This window comes from Malus sylvestris, chromosome 4, assembly GCF_916048215.2.
Source record: "Malus sylvestris chromosome 4, drMalSylv7.2, whole genome shotgun sequence".
Taxonomy (NCBI): Eukaryota; Viridiplantae; Streptophyta; class Magnoliopsida; order Rosales; family Rosaceae; genus Malus; species Malus sylvestris.
The window spans coordinates 8312437-8335552 of NC_062263.1; the positions used below are offsets into that span (position 1 = coordinate 8312437).

At 35.9% G+C, this 23116-nt stretch overlaps 2 protein-coding genes, 2 long non-coding RNA genes and 1 pseudogene across 5 annotated transcripts; all 5 read left to right on the forward strand.

Annotated features, from left to right (window-relative positions):
• Positions 1 to 1445: 1445 nt before the first annotated feature.
• Positions 1446 to 4847, forward strand: LOC126619759 (uncharacterized). 2 transcript variants are annotated; one of them, XR_007622140.1, is made up of 3 exons: positions 1446 to 1500; positions 1880 to 1965; positions 4770 to 4847. It is a non-coding gene; the product is annotated as an uncharacterized LOC126619759 (long non-coding RNA). The 2 variants fall into 2 exon arrangements; XR_007622139.1 differs by lacking the exon at positions 4770 to 4847 and adding an exon at positions 3048 to 3110.
• On the forward strand, positions 3473 to 4090 carry LOC126619758 (uncharacterized). Its single transcript, XR_007622138.1, has 3 exons — positions 3473 to 3579; positions 3672 to 3897; positions 3999 to 4090. It is a non-coding gene; the product is annotated as an uncharacterized LOC126619758 (long non-coding RNA).
• Positions 4848 to 5073: 226 nt separating the features above from the next.
• Positions 5074 to 6213, forward strand: LOC126618090 (uncharacterized; annotated as a pseudogene).
• Positions 6214 to 13867: 7654 nt separating this feature from the next.
• LOC126619561 (replication factor C subunit 2) lies at positions 13868 to 17783 on the forward strand. Its single transcript, XM_050287969.1, has 7 exons — positions 13868 to 14167; positions 15425 to 15531; positions 15621 to 15722; positions 15984 to 16179; positions 16975 to 17103; positions 17186 to 17380; positions 17469 to 17783. The coding sequence occupies exons 1-7, from the start codon at positions 14015 to 14017 to the stop codon at positions 17577 to 17579; spliced, it is 993 nt and encodes a 330-aa protein (XP_050143926.1). The 5' UTR covers positions 13868 to 14014; the 3' UTR covers positions 17580 to 17783.
• Positions 17784 to 18270: 487 nt separating this feature from the next.
• On the forward strand, positions 18271 to 19862 carry LOC126619563 (60S ribosomal protein L24-1-like). Its single transcript, XM_050287970.1, has 3 exons — positions 18271 to 18565; positions 18672 to 18820; positions 19541 to 19862. Exons 1-3 carry the CDS (start codon positions 18377 to 18379, stop codon positions 19695 to 19697), a joined length of 495 nt encoding a protein of 164 aa, XP_050143927.1. The 5' UTR covers positions 18271 to 18376; the 3' UTR covers positions 19698 to 19862.
• Positions 19863 to 23116: the final 3254 nt, after the last annotated feature.

Genomic DNA, 23116 nt, shown 5'->3' on the forward strand with positions numbered 1-23116 from the left:
TGTGCATTCGTTGCGTAAAATAGCTTTGCATGACGCGGCTTGTACATCGTGCAAGATTTTGGTGCCAAACCAAGACTTTTACCTATTTTTCCCAACATTGTGCCGACAAGGTGTTCCTTCGTCTCGCGAAGCTGTTTTGCGCAATTGGGGTTTTCGTCGCGCAAAGTTCCGTTGCGCAAAATGCCTTTGCGTGACGTTTTGTTGTCATCGTTGCGCAAACATACTTTGCACGACACAATTTGCTCCTTCGCGCAAGTATGTTTTTATACTACTATTTACACTACTTGGATTTATGATATATAACTAGATATGGTCTTAATAATTTACTCCTAAAAATTTCAATAAATAATCCCAATTGAAAATTTTGGAGCCCATGGTCGTTGATGATCTTGCTTTCACTTGGGTGGGTTTCGCCAGAAATAATGGAAGAGTGTAGTGGTGTGCTAGGATTTGAGTTATTGGGTGTAGAGATAAAAACATCAATGTTTATTTTCTTATTCTTATTCATTTAAGGGAAAACTTGGAAGTTTAGTAGAGAAAATGTTTTAGTTGGGTGTAGAGATAAGACAACTGGGTCCAAATAAAATTTTCCCGCTAAAATAATTAAAAAAATTATTAACTCAAAATTCACCCAAAAACTCTATAAATATCTATGTATTTGTTCAAACATCCACACAAAACTCACTTTTCTCCTACAATTCTTCCAATTAAATACCTATGTATTTGTTCAAACATCTACACAAAACTCACTTAACTCACTTTTCTCCTACAATTCTTCCAATTTTTCTTTCTACCATCTTCCAAAACCATTTCTTCCCATTTACTATTATTTCAATTTCTATCATGTGTTTCATATTTTTCCATAGTGTTTCATGAGTTTTATGTGTTGATTTAGTGATTTTTCAATATTTATCAAAATTTAAATATTTTTAGGTCAAAATGTTCATAAAATTAATTTAGCACAGTCTACATAATTTGTTTTTTTTATAAAAATTTAATTTAAAAAAATTAGCTTAAATTTTTTTTTTAATAATATGAGGCTAAAATTTTAGGCTATAAGGGTTGGAATATAAAAGTTATTTCTGAGTTAAAACCTAAATTTTCTGAACTAAAAATTTTAGGTTTTACTCTAATAGCGCGTTTACTAACTCGTAATCGGAATGACAATAAGGAATCCGATTCCAATTACGGATTATACCTGTGTTCACTAAAATTGGGAGGAATCAAAACTGTGTCGGGCCCACACAAAAAATGGAATCTAATTCTTGAAGTTGGAGGATTTGGATTCCTAACATATACAAGGTATTTGGATTCCGGATTGCCCAAGCAATCAAAATGATAATTTTTTTTTCCTTTATGCCCTCACTTAATTTCATTATTTTCAAGATTATCGTTTTAACCCTAGACTTATTTTTCTTTTCACCCAGCTCATTTCTGTCTTCTCTCAGCCGCAGGCCTCTGTCTTCTCTCAACCGTAGCTCTCGTCACAATTACGAATAGGTAAATTCCTACTTCTTCTGCATTTTTATCTCTGTGCTCATAGAGCTCGATGAATATCAACGTTTCGTTGCTCGTTTCTTGCACGTTTCTTTCTTCTCCGCGGTGGATTTTCTTTCCAGGATTTCGTTCAATTTTTTTCCTAATTTTCTTCTCTTTTTTTTTTTGGTGTGCAAAAAACTTGAGAGAGAGAGAGAGAGAGAGAGAGAGAGAGAGAGAGAGAGAGAGAGAGGGAGGGAGGGATAGAGAGGGAGATAGAGTGTGAAAGAGTGAAAGACTGAGAGAGTGAAAGATTGAGAGTGAAAGAGGAGTTTTTGTTTGTTTTCTTTTGAGCTTACCGTCTGAGGAATCAAAGAATCATTTTTTAATTTTTTTTTTCCAGAAGAGGGGAGTGGAGGAGGAGGACTGGAGGAAGCAGAGCTCAGACTATGAGTTGGGTTTTGCTCAGATTTCTTGCTTGTGCATCAGGTATGCTTCTTCTAGCTGCTCCATTCTCTCTCTCTCTCTCTCTGTGTATTTTTGGAATGGTTTTTCATTGTCTTGCGCGTGAATCTCATATTTGCATTGCTTGTTCTGTCGTGGGTTGTATTTTGTTTTCCCATTAAATTTGAAATGAGAGGAATAATTAGCTGGTTTGCTCAATTGTAGAAGACAAAGTTTGCCAAAGTAATGTTATTGCAAAAAGATTTTTTTTAATAGTTTTGAGTTTCTGGCGTTTATGGGAAACTGATGGTTTGCTTTTAGGGATTTGGTTAGCTGAATGTGATGATATTTGCAAAGATCGGGAGAAAAATGATGGATTCCTTAAATGGGGTTCTTTTAGATTTCGATTTGGGTGTGCTCAAAAGTGTGAGATTTTGTAGCTATTCACATTGCTTCTATTAAGGGCTCATTGCGTATTCAGGTCAACTTCCATTCCCTGGTATATGTGACAACAAAATGGATATTAAACACCGAAGCTATTGCAAAGGAACTTTAAATGAACTACAATTTGTGTTGTGTAAATTATATTATCACTCTATCAACAACGGGAGAAAAGTTAGAGGATTGTTTTAATTTACCAAGTCCATGTGGAGAAAGTCCTCAATCTCAGTATTAGCAAATAACCTATTAGTCGAAGGGAAATAAGATAACTAGTAAGTAAACATAGAGTTGTTTATAAATGTCACAACATATATTTGTTAACACAACATTTACCGTGACTCACAACACTTTATTGTTTCGATAAGCAATTTTTCGTATATCTTGTTTTATCATACTGATGCAATGTTTGGCATAGAATTTTAAAAGACAACTGCTATTTCAACACTGTTGTCGTAAACATAGGTCATATTTTCCTTTTAGCTAAACCAACAGATCTATTTTGAATTTAAGGCACAGACTTTGTTCATGCTCCCAATTTTCTTCTTTTTTTTTTCATGCTCCCTGTATGTAAATTTTTGTGACTGATTGTGTTCTATAATGTTAATTTATTTGAGTTTGCAGATATGTTTATTAACTTGTTAATTGAAGTCCTTTATGACATTTTTTTTCTTCATTATTTTGTGTAGAGTAATGGCTCATCTAAGTTTGTCCACAAAGAAGAAATTACATGCTGCATTGAATGTGTTGATTGTCTATCTTCGAACTAGGTTTGTTGCATGTGCTACTTCTTGTTTCGATTCTTGGTATCGTTCAAAAGCGCCTTAGAAGTCCCTCACCTTGTCAAACAGTTATAAGAGTTTACAAGCAATTAGAATACTTATATGATTTAATTTATGAGAGTGATGTGACATGTATTGCTGAATTACGAATGGATAGACGATCCTTTCATAGATTATGTCAAGTTCTTGTGACTAGAGGACAGCTACGAGCTACTCGAAATGTGTCTATAAAGGAGATAGTTGCATTTTTTTTCTATACATTCTTGCACACCATCTTAAGAATTGCACAATTAACCACCAGTTTAGAAGGTCTAGTCGAACAATTAGTAAGTATTTCCATGAGTGTATTAAAGCAATGATTCAATGCCAAAAGGATTTGTGGCAAACACCTGAGCCTATCCATGAGAACTCAACTGACACAAAGTGGAAATAGTTTAAGGTATGTAATATCTACATGCCTACACTACTTAATAATTACTAGCTTTTTATTTCATAGTTTAGTTTGTTAATTTAGTGTCCTATATACTGTAGAATTGCTTAGGTGCACTAGATGGAACACCTGTTAAGGTGCATGTACCAGAATGTGATAAACCAAAGTACAGAACAAGGAAAAATGAAATAGCAACGAATGTTTTGGGAGTCTGCACTCCGGACATGCAGTTTATATATGTTTTACCTGGTTGGGAAGGGTCCGCACATGATGGTCGAGTTCTTAGAGATGTTGTGACTAGGAGAAATGGATTGAAAGTCCCTAATGGTAACACTCACAACTTTTTTTAGTAATTAAAATTCTTAGTTTTTGCATTGCAAGTGATATAAAGTTGTAAGTTTGACAATTTAATTCTTTGTCAACAATAGGTTGTTACTATTTAGTTGATGGTGGCTACACAAACGGAAAAAGTTTTCTTGCACCTTATAGACAAACTCGTTATCATCTGAATGAGTGGAGAGATGGTTATCGTCCTACAAAACATGCTTAGTTTTTTAATATGAAACACTCAAGTGCTCGAAATGTCATTGAAAGGTGTTTTGGGCTATTGAAAATGCGTTGGGGAATTCTTAGGAGCCCATCCTATTACGACATTAGGACACATCGTCGCATAATTTCAGGTGTTGTATGCTCCATAATTTTATAAGGAGGGAGATGGTTGTAGATCCTATAGAAGCCGATGCATATGGGCAATTTCAAGATGGGAATTCAGATGCGGATAACTATATTACCACTGTTGAGTCCTCAGATGAGTGGACTGCATGGAGGGATAACCTTGCCCAAGAAATGTGGAACAATAGAGCGGTTCATTGAGTCGGTGTTTGATGTTCCTTTTCTTTTAATGAAGACATTAGTATCTTTTTATATTATAATGTTTGTAATAACATTTGGAATGATTCTTTTTTTTTTTAAGTTAAGAAAGACATCACTGTTTTTGTAATGACATTTGGAATGGTTTGTTTGTTGCTAAGTTAAGTAAGACATCAGTGTTTGTAATCAAAATCATTTGGAATGCTTATATCTAATACTGTTTGTGTAATAACATTTGGAATATTATATTTGTTTCTAAGTTAAGAAAGACATCATATTTGTAATTGAAATCATTTGAAATGCTTATGATTTCTAATATTGTTATGTAGAATGGCTTCTGTTTCATCTGCGAAATGAGGAAAGGGACAACAGAAACATTATTGGACAACTACTAAGGATACAATATTAATTGAATCATTGCTTGAGTTGCATAGTGACCAGACTTGGCGAGTTGACACTGGTTTCAAGAATGGTTATTTGGGGAAGATAGAAACTATTATGGAAGCCAAATTCCCAGGGTGCAGATTAAAGGCGTCTCCCCACATTGAATCACGCATCAAGACTTTGAAGGCAAAATATTTTGCCTTAATTGAATTGCTAGCTCTAAGTGGGTTTGAGTGGAATGAATAGAAAATGATGTTGGCTTGTGAGAAAAGTGCGTATGATGAGACTACGAAGGTTTGCATATATCTTATTGTATTTTGTATTTTATCTGATTGTGTTTTGTTTTTAGAATCTCAATTCTTTAATTAATTACACTGAGTTCAAAATCTCAGAGCTAATATCATCATCTTATTAATTACAAATCAGGGGACAGGTGATTGAATTAGAACATAAAAGACCTGCCATGTTTGTTTCAACATTTCCTGGGTGACCCTCAAAGGTCTCTAAAGAATATATACATGCATTTTTTGCAAGACTTTATACAGAAAATGACGTAATTGCCCACTAATTGCCAAATATTTTTCAAGGATTCTAAGTTCAGGATAATGCACTAACAACATGCATAAAAAAAGAAAAACCTCCATGGAACGTTGTTTAGGTAATTCTTATAAGATAAAATAGAACTATTTCACATAGAATAAGTATTGGTGTTTAGCTAAATGAAAAATTAAATACCACATATAATAAGTATTTGGTGTTTTTTGTTTGTAGGGTAAAAAGGATGCAAGTGGATTGTACAATAAGCCTTTTCTGTACTACCACAGTTTGGGACAGATTTATGCAAGAGATCGTGATGTGGGTGCAATGCTGGTAATGCTGATGATGATGAATAAGAAGTTAGACTTGAAGATGCCAATGTCAATCAACATGAAGGTGAGGATGAAAGTGGAAATGATTGTGATGCTTCTTTCTCAGTACCAAATACCCAACAACAAAGGAATGCAGAAAGTAACACATCAAACATTAGTCGCAAGAGGGCAAGATTAAGGGATGAAATGGCTAAGCAATTCTCTATTATGGCTAAAGCTATAGCCGATGTCGGACCTAAGCTTGATGGTCTAGTTCATGCACTGTCAATCAATATAAATCTGATCGAAATTCAACTACAACTTGACAATGAGTTGAGCAAAATGGAGTTTTTGACTCCCATGGAATTATTTAAAGTCAGCAACTTCTTGGCCAAATAACATGACCTTTTGAGGATGTCTTTCAACATGTTTGATGAAAGGAAGAGTGCATATGTTGCCTACTTTGTTGTAGACTTGGATGCATAATGATAGTGCTTGTTGCCATGATGACATATCAGGGAAAATTGTGAATGTTTTGTAAATCTAATGACTGATTAGATGACACTATGATGGTGAAGAACTATTTTTTGTTGATATTTTGATGTTTAGGCAAGTTAGGAATATTTTGTTGACAATCTAATGTGTAGGCAGATTATGAATATTTTGTTGATAATATGATGCCTAGGCAGGGTATGACTAGTTTGCTTAGGTTGGTTATGATGATTAGATAGATGTACTTTAATGTAAAATATTAACTTTAATGAAGTTATTTCCTACTCTTCATTTATTTACTATTATACAAAATCCACCTCATGAATATCTCTTTAGTTTAAGGAGAATCAAGTTTTTTGATTTGAAATGGTAAAAATCATTTCTTCTACTCCTTGACATTATGTAACAAACTATATCCTTGAAGAGTTAAGACTGAAAATGCTCCTAACAATTTCTTTCCATATCCTTCTAGCTCATTAAGCATAATTCTACACTCATTCACATTATGCACAACTCCATACATATGCTGAAGAGAAAAAACTACAACTTGAGCGAGAAAATTTAGATATTAAAGTCAATACTTAAATTTATAAAAAAAAATAAACAAAATCGTTTTAGTATGTCTATGAAATAAAAAAGCAATTTAATTTTTTCTTACTATTATATACTATATCAAATTTTATTAAAAAAATATATATAATATTTGATTTGAGACAAGGACATTCTAGTAATCATACTGGTTTATATTCCGATTCTGCTGAATTAGTAAATAGCTTTATGGAATTGTATTCCGATTCCGGATAGTTTTAGTAAACAACTTTAACAGAAATATGATTCTGATTCCACTTCATTTCAATTCCTCCTCAATTCAATTCCTCTCAATTTGATTACGGATTAGTAAACGCGCTATAAGAGTTGGAGATGGCCTAAGTGGATTATTCCCGAGTGACTCATAAAATTAGATGAATATAAAGTTATCTATAAAAAGAATAAAAGATTAAAAAAATACAATTACTGTAAGTCAAAGCACGTTGACTCAAATCCAATTTTAAGCTGCGGTTGCAGAGATTTCATCCTAAATCCAGTAGTAATGATCCATCACAATTATATAAAGAAACCTTACAAATCCTATGCCCATTAGGAACGATCACGATTATAAAAGGAAAGGTACCCCAACCCAACCCACATATGATTTCACATCTCGAATCTCTTGCTCTCTTCTCTCTCATCTCTTGCATTTTTCTGTCTGAGTTCCGCCATGGCTAAAAGGTGTAAGCTTTTGGCGGTCACGGGGGGGGGGGGGGGGGGGGAGGTTCGTCTATGCCCGGCGATCACCACGATTGCGGGAGAGTCATGAAGCAGTACCAATCAATGAAGGAGGAGATTCAAGCCATGGCACTCAAGCAAGAGTAGGAATTGCTAATGCAGGATATGATTTCTACTGGTTTTGTACGACGGGATGAGGCTCTTCGGGTTTTGTTAGCACTTCGGGATCGAATCGTTATCACTTTGTCACCCGCTACCTTGAATCTTGTTTTTGGGCCGCTGGACGACGCATCGATCAGCGCAGCGGTGATCAGTTGAGGGTTCTTGGACAAGTTGATGTATGATTTTGATGGAGTTCATGGGATCGGATTGGATATTAATTGTTTAATGTAGACGAATTAGTTGTGCTGTAAAGTTGTAATTCAGACAATTATTGACTTGATAATTTACATTTTTTATGATTGCAAATATGTTTCATATGGATCTTCAACTTTATGCGGATTTTGTTGTTTCTTTTCTCTATATTAGTAGTCCAATTAACTTACCCAAATTGCCATTACGTTAATTCTTTGGTAGGCGTGCCATTACGCGGGTGTCGAGGCCGTGAGGCGAACCAGCGGCTGAGGCGCAGTCCTTGCCAAGAAGATGACCATCTACATTTCTCTGATAAAATAACGTCAAAATTTATTTTAAAAAATAAAATCACGTATGTCACTACTACCGTCACCATTATTACCACTATCACCACTCCACTACCATCACAATTGTCACCGCCACCCCACATCACCACATCCTCATCTATCATCTTTGACACCACTACCCCCACCACCATCGTTGCCACTATCATATTGGCCTCATCATCACGACCATTTTTGACACCACTACCACCCACAACATTCACATCTCGATTCTCTTGATTACATTGTTGGTTTCGCAACTAGGCGTACCAAGAAATGTGATTAAATTCATATGCAATTTAATGTGATTCAATTCTTAAGTGATCGAACTGTTTTTTATTTTATTTTTCTTTTGATTTTTAGTTCAACGTTGTCGTAAAGAATGAAGGAGACGCCATAAATAAAGTTACAAATTTGGGTGTCTTCAGTGGAATTGATCTTAGTTTTGAACTTTGTATAGTTTTGGACATAAAACGCTGCCTGGAATCGCGTACCAACATCTCCGATTCTTGTCATGTAATATCTCTACTAATTAATAAAAACCCTCTTTGTCAACCAAAAGAGAGTGAAAAGACAAATTAGTTTTCTATCACACAAAAAAAATGATGGGCAATAATGTAATTTCACATGTCCAAATTTTACAGTTTTTTTATTGAAGCCTCACCTACAGGTGATGTTAAAATACCTCCAATATTATTAAAAAAAAAAAAAAAGCAAAAGCAAAAACCTCCCACTCCCCTTACTTTCTCTCTCTCCCTCTCTCCTCATTTTCTAAAAAAAATGTGTTCATACACACAAAGTGTGTAGGCAAATGCTAGTATGAATGAAAATAACACTCTTTGGCTATGCCATACCAACATTTCAATTTTGTTAACTTTTGTTCCTTACGCATAATTTGTAAGGAACATCTAAACACATGGATCGAATATATGTATGTAACACTACTCTTTGTTGCATATATTTTTGAGACATTCCACACGTTAAACAAAGTTTCAAACCCCACAACAACATGTTGATACACTTAATAGTATATACTACAACACAATAATCATAATCATCTCAAAAAGTTAGAACTATCGAATTCGAATCTTATAAATACTCCAATTTCAACCTAATTTATTTTCGAAAGTTTTTAACGAAATTTTTAGATTTAGAATAAGAAAGTTAGCTTGACCAAAAAAAAGAAAAAAGAATAGGCGGAGACTTTCTGGAACTCTTTCTCTTTCTCTCCCCGTGAAAGACCTTCCCTCTGTTTGAGGGTAATTCTCACCTATTTGTGTGAGTGGTTTCCAATCGAATCCAATTTAGGTGTCGCCGATCCTAGCTATGGCTCGGATCGGTGGGTTTTCTTTTGTTTCTTTCTTTCTCTTTTTCTCTTCTCCCATCCGCTGTTTTCCCTGGTTTTCTTGGCTGATTTGCCTTTTTCTCTCCCTTTTGATGTCTTTCATCCATATTCATCCAATTTCCGAGCTTCAGTCACACTTTGTTGTGATTTGTTACGTTGTTTTGAGTTGGTGAGTATATATCTGATGCTTCCACTAGGTCAGGTGTTCCTCGCACCACCACCTTCTCTTTGATGTCTGCCTTTGTTGGCAGTGTTGCTCTTGTAGCTTCTTTCAATTGGCTGCAGGTTCTTTGTTTTCTGTAGCTGTGCTAGGAGTGAAGCTTAGGGTTAGATGATGGTATTGATGAGGGAAATCTTAATTAGGGGAAAGAATTTGTGTGGATCGACATGCACAGCTGCTGTTTTGGTGGTTCTAGCAGTGGTTATGGCGGAAGATGCAGCGGAACTGGTTGTTTTCAGTTTCAACTTTTGGTTGGGCCACATTTGTTTGTTTGTGTTTTTTGTTGTAAATTTTGGTCCTTTGTGTTGTCAAGTTTGTTGTTGGTAATTAGAGGTGGGCATTGTGCGTGTTAACCGACCAACCCACCCGACATTAATTGGTTTGGGTCGGTTAGAAAGCCCAAAAAATTATTCCCGGGTTTAAACCCGGCCACCTGAATATAGATATTTTTTCGTCCAACCCTCACACGCAATTTCAAAATTCAAGCTGTTGGAAAATCACGCAAGAATCAATTTCATCTCTGATTATTCTCTATGACCTCTTCGAGATTGATCCCTCATCTTCTCTCAATCTATAAAAACCCTATAATTTTATTGTTTTTCTCTGTGCCACTGTACCCCAAAACCCTAATATCTCAATTTTTGTCATTCTTGATTAGTTGGCTGCTGCTTTTAGGTGATGATTTTAGTATTTCACTCAAAATTTTCTTCAGTTTATTTTCCTATTCAACTAGATTGAAATTCTAACTCGATTGTCTCTTTTTGGTGTAGTTTTATGAGGCTTTGTATACCTGGGTGATAAGGACTTAACCTTTATCTTTTCGATGAGTCTTAATTTGAGTATTGGTAATATCATGATCTGATTGTGATGATGCTTTGGTTAAATTTAAGTGAATGAAATTTCAATTGTGAAAGTTTGCAGAATGTTTATGAGTATAAGTTGTAAATTCATGTATTATGCATCGAGTAGATTTTAATTGACAATATATTGGTTACTGATATATTTTATATTGGGTTTGTTAATTTCCAAAGCATACAAGCATCTTTCTTATTAATGTAAATTCATGTATTATATATAAGTTGTAAATTTATGTATTATATATTGGGTTTGTTAATTTCAAAAATATTTTGATATCTAATAGACTAATATTGGTGTATATTGAATCAATACTGCACATTCAGATTATATTATGCATGTTAGAGTGTTTTTTTTCTTTGTTTTTTCCACTTGTTTCTATTTATTATTTGACATTCATATTGTATTTTATTATATCATATTGAGTGAGTTTTTTTTGGAATACAATGGCTGGAAAAGATATGTTCGTTAAAGCTAATGAAACAATAAGTTCTCAAACTATGATCAATATTGATGCTTCATCAGTGCCACCTCTTCCACTGGTGGATAGTGGTAAGAAGAAGAAACCAAGTAGGAAAATGTCCATAGTGTGGGATCACTTCACCAAAGTTGATGGTGGTGAATCTTTTGATCCCAGTGACCTTGGAGCTACTTGTAACTACTACAAAAAGAGTTATGTTTGTGATACTAAGAAGTATGGGACCTCTAGTTTGTGGAATCATTTGTTTAACCAATGTAAAAGGTATCCTCATCGGGTTGAGGACAAGAAACAAAAAATCCTTAGCTTTGGGGAGAACAATGGTAGCCTTATGGCAATTGGCTTTAGTAAGGAAGCTTATAGGGTTGAGTTAACCAAGATGGTAGTTCTTGACAAGCTACCCTTTAGCTTTGTTGAGAATGAAGGGTTTAAGTTTTTTTGTGGTATTAGTTCTCCAAAATTTACCCCTCTCTAACGCAAAACTATTGCGAGAGATGTGTTTCAATTGTATTTGGATAAGAATAGACTTTTGAAAAATGTGTTGACCACAAATGCCCAGAGAGTTTGCCTTACCACTGATTGTTGAACATCTGCACAAAACATTAGTTATATGGTTTTAATTGCTCACTTTGTTGATTGTGATTGGAATTTGCATAAGCGCATATTGAATCCTGTACCTAATCACAAAGGGGAAACAATTGGGAAACTGATTGAATCGTGTTTGATTGAATAGGGAATAGAAAATGTGTTCACTATAACTGTTGATAATGCTTCAGCAAATGATCAAGCTGTTAATTATGTGAAAAGGAAATTGAAAAATTGGAAAACTGATGTTCTTGTTCTTGATGGTGTGTACATGCATTTATGATATAGTGCTCATATTGTGAATCTAATTATGTCTAAGGGGTTAAAGGAATTGCATGAGTCTATATTGAGAATTCGATCCGCTGTCAAGTATGTGAGGTCTTCGCCTTCAAGGCTAAAAACGTTTAAGGAATGTATGGATCGTGTGAAAATAGAGTCTAAGGGTCTTGTGGTTTTAGATGTACCAACAAGGTGGAATTCCACCTATTTAATATTGGTTGTTGCCCTTAAGTTCCAAAAAGCATTTGAAAGGCTGGAGGAAGATGATGGACATTTTGTTACTTTATACATGGTGATGCAAATATTGAGGTTATGTGGGAAATGTTAATAAGCTGCTGATTATTTCAATGGTGCTTGATCCAAGATTTAAATTGGATTATGTTTCATTTTGCTTCAGTGTTGTATACGGTGCAGATGAAGTGATTGAATTGACCAATGGTTTTAAAGATGTGTTAGTGCAGCTTTATTACTTTTATTTGAAGTCTAATGAACAAGCTCCCCAAGCTCCTAATGTTGGTTCATCTAGTAACAGTGCACCAATGGAAGTTGTTGATAGTAGTTCTATTGAAGATGCAAGGTTGTCTTAATTTCTGAAGATAAGAAAATAGATAAATAGAGGTGAGTTAAGAAGTGAGGTGGATAGGAAGATGCAAGGTTGCCTCAATTTCTGAAGATAAGAAAACAGATAAATAGAGGTGAGTTAAGAAGTGAGGTGGATAGGTTCTTACTGGAACCTCATAAGAATCCAATGGATAAGCAATTTAAATGCTTGAAATGGTGGAAGGTTCACCAGGAAAAATATCCAATTTCAGCTAAGATTGCAAGGGATGTGTTTGCAATACCGGTTTCCACAGTCACATCTGAATCTACCTTTAGCACTGGAGGGCGTATTCTTGACGATTATAGGAGTACCCTAACTCCTAAGATGGTAGAGGCACTGATTTGCACTCAAAACTGGTTAAAGTCACCTCCTATATTTTCAGAAGTTGAATCATCATCCATTGAGAATATGGAAATCATGAGCAGATAATATCAGGTAACAAACTATTTAAACTTGTATGTGGTTTTCATTTTTCAATTAAATATTTTCTGACTTGTTTTATTTTAATTTATATATGTCGTGTAGAGCTTTAGTTGCCTGCACATCTGAAATGGATACCGTTGATTAGTACATGGTCGATTTAAGTTACTTTGCAATTTCTATGAACTAATCAATGTAAACTTCTATCCAAATTATAATGCTTTGTGTTGTTATTCACAGTTTACTAATGATTTAATGAATGTTTGGATTCCGTTGCAAGCTTACAGCCTTTTTTGAATGCTTTGGACCTTTGACTTTGGGAATAAATTAGTAGTTGTTTTCTCATGTTACTGATGGTCGTCAACCTTTGCTGCTCAAAGCTCATGGATACTGCTACTATCTTAAAACTTTTCATTATGTTTAAGTTTTGAATTTTATTATAATTTTGGGATTATATGTCAGTTTATGTTTAGCTTTGGATTTTATTAAGATTATAGAATTGTTAAGTTGATTTTCTTTTATGGTTGAAGTTTGGAACGTGGATTTTAAGTTTAATAATAAAGTATTTGAGATTTCAAGTTTATTTTTGTTAAGAAAATTTGGATTCAGGAGTTTGGATTTGCTTGGTTGAATGATTTTAATGTTTGTTTGTGAAGAATAATAAAATTGTTATTAAAAAATAGTATGAAGCCCAAACCAAGAAACCCGCCCAACCCAACCCCATAACAATGGGTTGGTTGGATTGGGTTACATTCTAAAAATTACTACCCGAGCCCATTGGGTCGGCCAATGGATTTGGACCCAACCTGGACCGACCTGCCCGTTGCCCACTCCTATTGGTAATGGATGTGAGCGAAAAAACGAAAAACAAAAAAGAAGAAAGTTAGCGGATTAAAGGTGGGGTTGGATGTGTAAATATCAAAAGCTCAGGACCTAGAAACAAATAAATAGAACCTTCTCCAAGCCCTTCGAAATAAACAGCAGAAGGGCAATTTTCCCTCCAAATCGAAGCAATAAGGCAAAGAGGGCTGTTCGGAGAGGGTTTTCACTTCCAGTCCATCTTCTTCGCGAGCCCGCCACGACCTCTCCTTCTCTGTCGCAGCCATCAGCAGACGGCAGCAGCAATGGCGTCGTCTTCTTCTTCGTCGGCCTACGACATGCCGTGGGTGGAGAAGTACAGGCCCACCAAGGTCGCCGACATTGTGGGCAACGAAGACGCCGTGTCCAGAATCCAGGTCATCGCTCGCGACGGCAACATGCCCAACCTCATCTTAGCCGTACGTTTCTCTCTCACTCATTTATGCTCACAATCCAACGTTTTCAATTTTACTAAAGCCCTAAACCCTAGCGGAATGTTAAATTTGTAGCTTGATTATGTGAATTTATTCTTTGTAATTTTGTGTTGTGGTCTGTGATTTGTGTATTCGTTGAGGCAGCCGCTGCTTTTCGCAGAGGTAAAGTCGAATAAGCATTGTAGTTTTGAAATTTTGGACTATCATCTGGGCTCAGTTTGGCTTTTGAATATGAGGAGAGGAATGGGGCTTTTTGATTTGGTTGACAATTCGATAAATTTATGCAACATTATTGGAATTTGTCGACTGGAAATTGAAAAGTTGGAGAGAAGATTGGTTAAAGGCCATTCATTGTGTTGGATGCCTGTGTTCTCAGACTCCATGGGTATTCATGAGTTTGAAATTGGGGAAAATTGTGTGCCTGTTCATTAAGAAGAGTGAGGGCTTATATGAACTTGGAAATTTCTGTCCGGTTAACTAGAATTTGAATCAATTTGATGAATTGTTAATATTACCCGGAGTGGGAATGAGAGGTACATGCTAGAAGCAACTTCAGTTTGCTATCAAATTTTACGTCGACAGAAACTTTGGGATCTCATGCTTTAGAAGAGAGATAAAAAGGTCGTACCCAGTGCACAAGGCTCCCGCTTTACGCAGGGTCTGGGAGAGGTAAATGTCGGCTAGCCTTACCCCCATTTATGGAGAGGCTGCTCCCAAGTCTCGAATCCGAGACCTACCGCTCATGGGCGAAGGCACTTGCCATCGCACCAGTGCAACCTCATGCTTTAGAAGAGAGATGAAAGTATAAAAACTATTGGCCTGTTTGATAACCATTTTGACTTTGATTTTTTTCGTTTTTATTTTTTGTGCTAGAGATAGAGAGAAAACGAACATGGGAGAAATGATGAATAAAGAAGGATGAAGGGAGGTGGTGGGCGGGAGGAGGGTGAAATGAAGGATCACATTTTTCCACCATCCATCCTTCACACTCTTCGTTCCTCCTTTCTCCTATTACTTTTCCTCTATCTATAGCACAAAAAGTGAACACTAACAACTTATAACAAAATGGTTATCAAATTGTGCCTTATGGCATTATGAAAGACTTCCGCCATACTGAGCTATTAAACTCGTTTGAGTGGTGGTGTTTTGTGTTTGGGGTTATCGATGAACTAAGTGGAAAGGTTATTGTTGCTTAAATTTACTTAACCTATGCCTTGACTGATCACTGTTTATTGTTTTCAGGGTCCTCCTGGAACTGGTAAGACCACTAGCATACTGGCTCTTGCGCATGAGCTTTTGGGACCAAACTATAAGGAGGCTGTTTTAGAGCTGAATGCATCAGATGACAGGTGAGTACATAAATGGTCTTGATGGAGTTCAGTTTCTAAACTGTTATTGGCATTTATCATCAACTTATTTACTGTCGTTTCTTCTTTAGGGGAATCGATGTTGTGAGGAACAAAATTAAAATGTTTGCTCAAAAGAAAGTTACACTGCCTTCTGGACGCCATAAAGTTGTCATCTTGGATGAAGCTGACAGGTAACCCTAGTGATATTCTCCATGAAACCAATCTGAAAACTTCAAATTGCTCTTATCTATCTGCCTATGTGTTTAAATTTTAACTTTTTGGTGCATGGCTGTTCATCCTTTTGTCTATTTCTTTCATCGCAGAAAACATATATCTCTCTATTTTATTTGTTGCTACAACATTGTTATTTTCATTACTTCGTTTAAATATTAATTTTTGAGTTTGGCACCGGGTATCGGAAATCCTCTGGGTGTGTATTGTACACAATTCAGCATGACATCTGGAGCACAACAAGCTCTGAGGCGAACAATGGAAATATATTCAAATTCCACTCGTTTCGCTCTTGCGTGCAATACATCTTCCAAAATCATTGAGCCTATTCAGAGTAGATGTGCCCTTGTCCGGTTTTCTAGATTGACTGATGAGGAGATACTTGGTCGCCTAATGATAGTGGTTCAAGCTGAGAAGGTAAAGAAATTTCTCTACATTGTAGTAATGTCATTTTTGCATACTGTCATTAGCTAGCTTCAAATGTAAAGAAATATTGGTACAACTTTCCTTAACTATTAGTTTGTATTAATTCTTTTTGATCTGTCTACACTAGTTTATTAGTCAGAGCATATTATTTTTTCTCTGCCAAAGCTTAGCTTCTGTGGTGATTCCATTTTTATTTATTTCCCAATCTATTCTACTTTATTTCTTTTCCTCACTACGTCTGGAGCTTGAAATACTGAACTTGCTTAGGTATTTTGTTTATCAGAAGGTTGTTCATTTACTCAACAAAATGACGTTTGCATGTCTTCCTTAATCATTTCCTCTGTCGGTGTGTCTCACTTGCAGCACAACATGGTAACATGTGTTTTAAATCCATTTGTGCTATCATTGCCAAGAGATTGGGAAAAATACCCTTGCAACCAGTTTCTTATCCTTCTAAATTCTAGCAGTCTTAATAGTGGTTTTTAGGTTGACATTTGAATTAGCCTCTTTAACTCTAGGGTTGCAACCAGTGTTTGATAAGATATTTAATAATTGTGCCTTCAGATGAAGCTTAATAAAGCATCTCTTTTCTTGGGCTTCGATGTTTTTATTTCCTAGGAATTCCACCCACTTCCTAGAACATATGCCTCACTTGTTGAGCTTCGCTTTAATTTGAGCCTTTCCTTCCAATGATCAAAAGTGGTTTCACATTCTACCATTGCCATGTATACATTATATTTGAAATTTGGGTCGTGTATGATTCATCTGCGTTTGCTGTAAATGAAGGTTCCATATGTTCCAGAAGGTCTTGAAGCGATTATTTTCACCGCTGATGGTGATATGAGGCAGGCACTGAATAACTTGCAAGCTACAAACAGTGGATTCCGGTTTGTGAACCAAGAAAATGTTTTCAAGGTTATACTTACGAAATACTTTTAAATATTCTATTGTTTTGTATGTTCCTTGGTAATCCTAAAGGATTTCTTTTGGTTTACAGGTCTGTGACCAGCCTCATCCGTTGCATGTAAAGAATATGGTGCGCAACATACTGGAAGGGAAATTTGATGATGCTTGTTCGGGTCTCAAGCAGCTCTACGATCTGGGTTACTCCCCAACGGACATAATCACAACTTTTTTCCGTATCATAAAAAACTATGATATGGCTGAGTTTTTGAAACTGGAGTTCATGAAGGTACATATGCACACTATGCAGAGATTTCCCTCTCATTCTTTCTGAGATCTTGTGTTTTGATAAGTCTTTTACTCGTGCGTGTTTGCAGGAAACTGGATTTGCTCACATGAGAATCTGTGATGGAGTTGGCTCGTACCTTCAGATGTGTGGTCTTCTGGCTAAGCTTTCCCTAGTCCGTGAAACCGCGAAGGAAACATAAAAAAAGAAAGTCGTATTAACTACAAGTAGAACCTGCGACTTTTCGATGGTGAATATTTGTATTGAACTGTGGTTTCGATTCAGAAATCGTTTTTTTTTTGTCGGGAGAAATGGATTATGTGCAAGTTCTTTGTGTTTGTCTAGAATTGCCAAGCACACTATTAAGTAATGGAAATTTGAAACATGATATTCAGTTTCCTTCAAAGGTATACATGTTACAAGCTACAACGTACTCGTATCTCTCGTATAATTTGGTAGTGGAAGAAATCGAACTCTTGACTTAGCTTAAACCTAATTCTTCCCTACACTCACCTCACCAATTGGGCAATACCCTGAGCCCTGAGGGATTGACTATTGAGTTTAGAGTATCATCCATGGACGGTTTTGTGTTTTGTACGTAGAAGCGTGCTAGAGACAGTTGTTTACACGTGTGAACTATTGAACCGTCTAATGTCTATGCACACTTAGACATACATATATACACAATAACGGTTGAGCCTCAAGATTACAAAATTAAAGTTATAAAACAGTCTCAACGACAGCTGTTTTATCTGTTGAACCGTTTAATTTTTTAGTTTTGTGGTTGTGGGTCTTACAAAACATCAATGGCTGAGCCTCAAGACCACAAAATTAAAGTTATAAAACAGCCCAGTGCTTCCTAAACGGTGTCGTATTGGGCTGTTGACGTTAAATTGGGTACCCGAGGCATTAGGGTTTTAGAGTTTGGACAGGTCGAAGATTTTAGCAGAGGAGAGCGAGCAGCAGCAGGGGCGGCACAGAAGCAGCGGAGGAGCAGCCATGGTTCTGAAGACGGAGCTCTGCCGTTTCAGCGGCGACAAGATTTACCCGGGAAAGGGAATCCGATTCATCCGCTCCGATTCCCAGGTCTTCCTCTTCGCCAATTCCAAATGCAAGAGGTACTTCCACAACCGCCTCAAGCCTTCCAAGCTCACCTGGACCGCCATGTACCGGAAGCAACACAAGAAGGTAGAACCCTAGCATCCGTGAAACGCCGCGTTTTGGTTTGAATCGTTCATTTGTTTGATGGAATGAATGAGGGATATTATTGTAAGCTCATCCGTCGGTGATGTAGGATATTGCTGCTGAATCTGTGAAGAAGAAGCGCCGCTCGACCAAGAAGCCCTATTCGAGGTCCATTGTTGGTGCCACATTGGAAGTTATCCAGAAGCGAAAGACCGAAAAGCCCGAAGTTCGTGACGCTGCCCGTGAGGCTGCTCTTCGGTATGTTTAATTGAATGAATTATATTGATAAAAATGGATTCTGGGTTTTGTTCAACTTGTCCTCTGTTTGTTCATTCACATGTGTGGCTTATATATATAAATTGAATCAAATGATTAAGATTTTGAAAATTAGGGTTTTGTTGTGGTATGCTAACTATGCGTTATGAATTGAATCATGGGAACTTTAACGAAAAGCACCCGGCACTGTTTACTTTAACGAAAAACCACATTTTTACACTAAAAAGTCAATCCTGTACTATTCACTTTACCCTTTATTTTGTCCTTATCATTAAAACTCAAAGTTTTCAAGCCTTTTTCATTAGTTTTCCTTTGAATCATTTGATCAAGGGGCAATTTGGAAAAGATTTTGCAAACTTCTGCTCATAAGCACTTCTGCTAGAACCACTTTTGTTAGAAGCATACGAACATTTTAATCACAAATACCAGTGCCAAGAAAAACACCGCATTTAGAATTCAATAGCACTTTCTGCTAGAGGTGTTTTTGGTATCCAGAAGCGCTTTTAGCCTTACCAAAGCATTCCCAGACACACTCTAAGTTGATCAATTATTGGTTTTGTTCAACATGCACTGTTGCTCTTTCATATTTATGTGTATTTGTTAAAAATTCAATCGATTGATTAGGACGAGAAATTCAGTTTTGGGTTTTGTTCAACAAGGACACTGTTAGCTCATTTAAATCTGCGCGTGTGAATTTGGCAGTGAAATTAAGGAGAGGATTAAGAAGACCAAGGATGAGAAGAAGGCGAAGAAGGCCGAATCGGTGTCCAAGTCAAAGGGCCAGTCCAAGGGAAATGTGCCCAAGGTTGCTGCTCCCAAGGCCGCCAAGCTTGGAGGTGGTGGTGGTGGAAAGCGATGAGTTTTCTTCCTCTTCCTATCTTAACAATTTACTCAACTTGTTTTGCTCTGACAATTTAAGTCTTTTCTGGTTTGCATTTTTGTATGGATCAATATTTGCATTGTCGGCCACTAGAATTTTGGATCTTCCTGTTGGGTTTCAATTGCATCACTGAAACTTTTGTCATTTTTATTATCATACCTTGAACGTAATAAGTTTGTCATTCCAATTAAGTCCTAGATGTCAAACGTAAACCTGTAAACGGGTCGTTTTTATGGGGCTTGGGTCAGTCTCAAACCAATCTGTTAAGTCAACGGGTCGTCCAAACTAACCTATTAAACTAACGGATCACCCAGACCCAACTCTTAGGCTAACGGGTGGTGGGCATGGGTGGTAACACTTTTCAAGGGATGGAGAGGGTTTTTGGCAGAAGTACGGTGGATGAAAGAGGAAGATGTGTTTTTTGGATAAACGGGTAGGGTACAAATTGTCACCTCTATCAAACTTAGAGAAAATATTGTTGCTTTATTACATGACAATATTTTATTGAATTGAAACAAATGATCAACGTAGCTGCGGTTTTGATTAAAACAAATTAAAACCTTCATTTACGTTTGAAACCCAAAGTTGACCGACAGGCAATTCTTTGATTCTAGTTAGTAAGTAGGATCTTGAACTAAGAAATAAATTCTACTAGCTAAAAAAGCATATCCCGAGCAATTACAATAATCGTTGGTTGATATTCCTAGTACAGTAGATGTAGTTATGTAGTCATGCAAATTGGGGATCTAATTAAAGTGGGGCCGAAAGATTAAAAGGAAAAGTTTAGTGGTTTTGCACGTGGAAGGTTCAAATTTTTTTTTAATTCAAACCTTCGTTGAAAAAGGTTTTGCTAAACATACTTGTTCGTAGACAGAGGAGTGGTTGTGAGTCATTTATTATTGCATTGCGAGATACTTTTGTAACTAGTTGTTCACTCGTGCATAGACGATATGACCATGACAGTTACTGGTGAAAGAAGTCCCACAAACCTTAGCTTAGGTGGCAAGAAACACTGGGTTTAAATTTCCATGTAAGCAACAAAAGCTAGGGTTTGCTGAAAAAGTAGCAGCTTTGACATGGCAATGCACCGATGGCAAAGAAAACAAAAAACGAATAGCATGTAGCTTCTAAGCAACTGCATGTGTCTATCACCGTAAAAGTGTGTGTATATATTTATATCATATAAGTCAATCTCCCAAAAGCCATTGTTTGGGACAAATTTGGATATATATACACGCATACGGCTGGCATACGCGTAAGTTTTGCTCATGCATTGTTCTCTGTCCAAATGTAATGTCTCCTTCGTTCATGCTCTCATATTCAACAAACACGCACCAAAAGCGCACCTTACCTATAATTTATGCCGACTCCTCATGTCCTTTTCACCACCAAATTCACCATCCACATATTCAGATTCAAAGTGGTTTAAAGAGGGAATTTAATTAGTTAATTACCACATTATTGCTCCTTAACTCTGATACCATGTAGAAATTATCAGAAAGACATGCCAAAAGTCCACTTCCAACAACTTTGGTAATTATTTTAGTTTTAAAAAATGAAAATTGAAAACTAAAAGTAAAAACTCAAAACCAAAATTTGAAAACTAGAGAAAGTAGTTTCACCTCTTTTTTTTTTTTAAATAAAAAGTAAAACGAAATGGTTATCTAAAAACTTTTCATCGAATAAATAATTACCCGAATATTATGATAATTTGGTAGTCTAATAATCATGTTGATCCATTAATTTGTTGAAATAATGTCATTTCTTTGTTTCTTATTTTGATTTTACGATGAAATGGATGTTGCATCGGCAGGTAAGTGGGTAGGTTGTTCTTGTTTAACTGATGCTATGTTGTTGTCATGTTGACTAACTTCTCCAAACAATCAAACAAACTAAGGAATAAACATTTGGCTTTGACATTGTAAACCTTTCTACAACTTGCAATGCAACAAGCATTAAGCAACTTAGTTAACAGAATGAGTCATTATTTATATTAATTCAATAAAAATTATACTAGTGCAGACACAGGCACAGCAAACCAAAACGAAATGTTTAATTTTGACTTTGTATTGTGCAAGAATTAGGGATAACAATTTCTTACACAACTTGTTAATTCGACACGACACGAAAATAATAGGTTTTTGGTCAACCTATTATCAATTCGGATCGTTATCGGATAACCCGTTAACGTGTCGGGTCATTATCGGGTTAGTCGTTAAGAACCCGACAAGATATCGTGTGCCAAATCTAGACATTAGGCATGACAATTTCTTGCATGACTCGTTAACTTGACACAAAATTAAATGACATAACTCGTTAACGAATCAGATTATTTTGAGTCACCTATTAAGAACCCGATATCTTAACGGGTTTGACACAACCGGTTAAGATAACGAGTATAACATGAAAGCGACAAACACGACCCTTTTTCTAGCCTAACAAGAATAGAACCAAAGAATTTTCAATGTATTTAAAAGACGAGCTAATACACCACGTGTTATAATACAAGTGTCATGACACTCAAAAATATATATTATCTCAACCTATATTATGACACATAATGCACAGTCTTGTGCTTCATGTACATTAAAATATATATATATATATATATCTTTTGAATGCAACACAATACTAAGATTACAAAGATTTCTTTGGCACGATCAAATACAACTTTAGAAGCATACGTTTTTTTTCTTTTTAGTCACTATCTAAATTCGTGTTGTTTATTTATAAGTAAGAAGAGCCTTCTCACTTTACCAGGAGTGTTGTGACCAAGTAACATTTTGTCATGTTACAATTTACATGACGTACATGCACAATATGTGATGAATATCTTCACGAATATAAATTCACATCGAAAGCATTAAAAAATAAATTATTATATCTCATTTATATTGAATGATTTCATTCTTAATTGCACTGAAGATTTTTGTGATAAAATTCTATATTGATCGGTTTGCAAGTGGTTAAGTTGAGACAACATCAGTATAATTAGTAGTGAATCATTGATTCAACTTTGAAATCTTGATGAAAAAGTTGAACCCTCCAGCCTCATTGTTTACTAGTGATCCAATATGACATAAGTGACAGAAGACTATAAATGAATCGAATTCTCAACCATGTAGTGTTCCCCGTCCATGGTTTCATGCAAAACTCTCCTTAAATGGGGTTAATATATAGGAAAACTAACAAAAAAACCCAAAAAAATTTCTCTTTTAACGAAAATTTTTTTTTAAAGGTATAGTGAATAGTGCCAGTTAAAGGTAAAAATGTGGTTTTTCGTTAAAAATAAACAGTACCGGGAGTGTTTTGTTAAAACTCCCTTAATATATTGGTCTCTCAAGTGTTTGAAATATTTGTTACAAGATTGCAGTGGTTGTTGAGTCACAACTATAAAC

What these genes read in the sequence shown, in the direction of transcription:
- LOC126619563 (XM_050287970.1), top strand. Translation starts at nt 18,377, where the DNA reads ATGGTTCTGAAGACGGAGCTCTGCCGTTTCAGCGGCGACAAGATTTAC. An exon ending in ACCGGAAGCAACACAAGAAG is followed by an intron (nt 18,566 to 18,671) that starts GTAGAACCCTAG and finishes TCGGTGATGTAG; the next exon opens with GATATTGCTGCTGAATCTGT. An exon ending in GCCCGTGAGGCTGCTCTTCG is followed by an intron (nt 18,821 to 19,540) that starts GTATGTTTAATT and finishes TGAATTTGGCAG; the next exon opens with TGAAATTAAGGAGAGGATTA.
- LOC126619561 (XM_050287969.1), top strand. Translation starts at nt 14,015, where the DNA reads ATGGCGTCGTCTTCTTCTTCGTCGGCCTACGACATGCCGTGGGTGGAG. An exon ending in TAGTGGTTCAAGCTGAGAAG is followed by an intron (nt 16,180 to 16,974) that starts GTAAAGAAATTT and finishes CTGTAAATGAAG; the next exon opens with GTTCCATATGTTCCAGAAGG. An exon ending in ACCAAGAAAATGTTTTCAAG is followed by an intron (nt 17,104 to 17,185) that starts GTTATACTTACG and finishes TTTGGTTTACAG; the next exon opens with GTCTGTGACCAGCCTCATCC.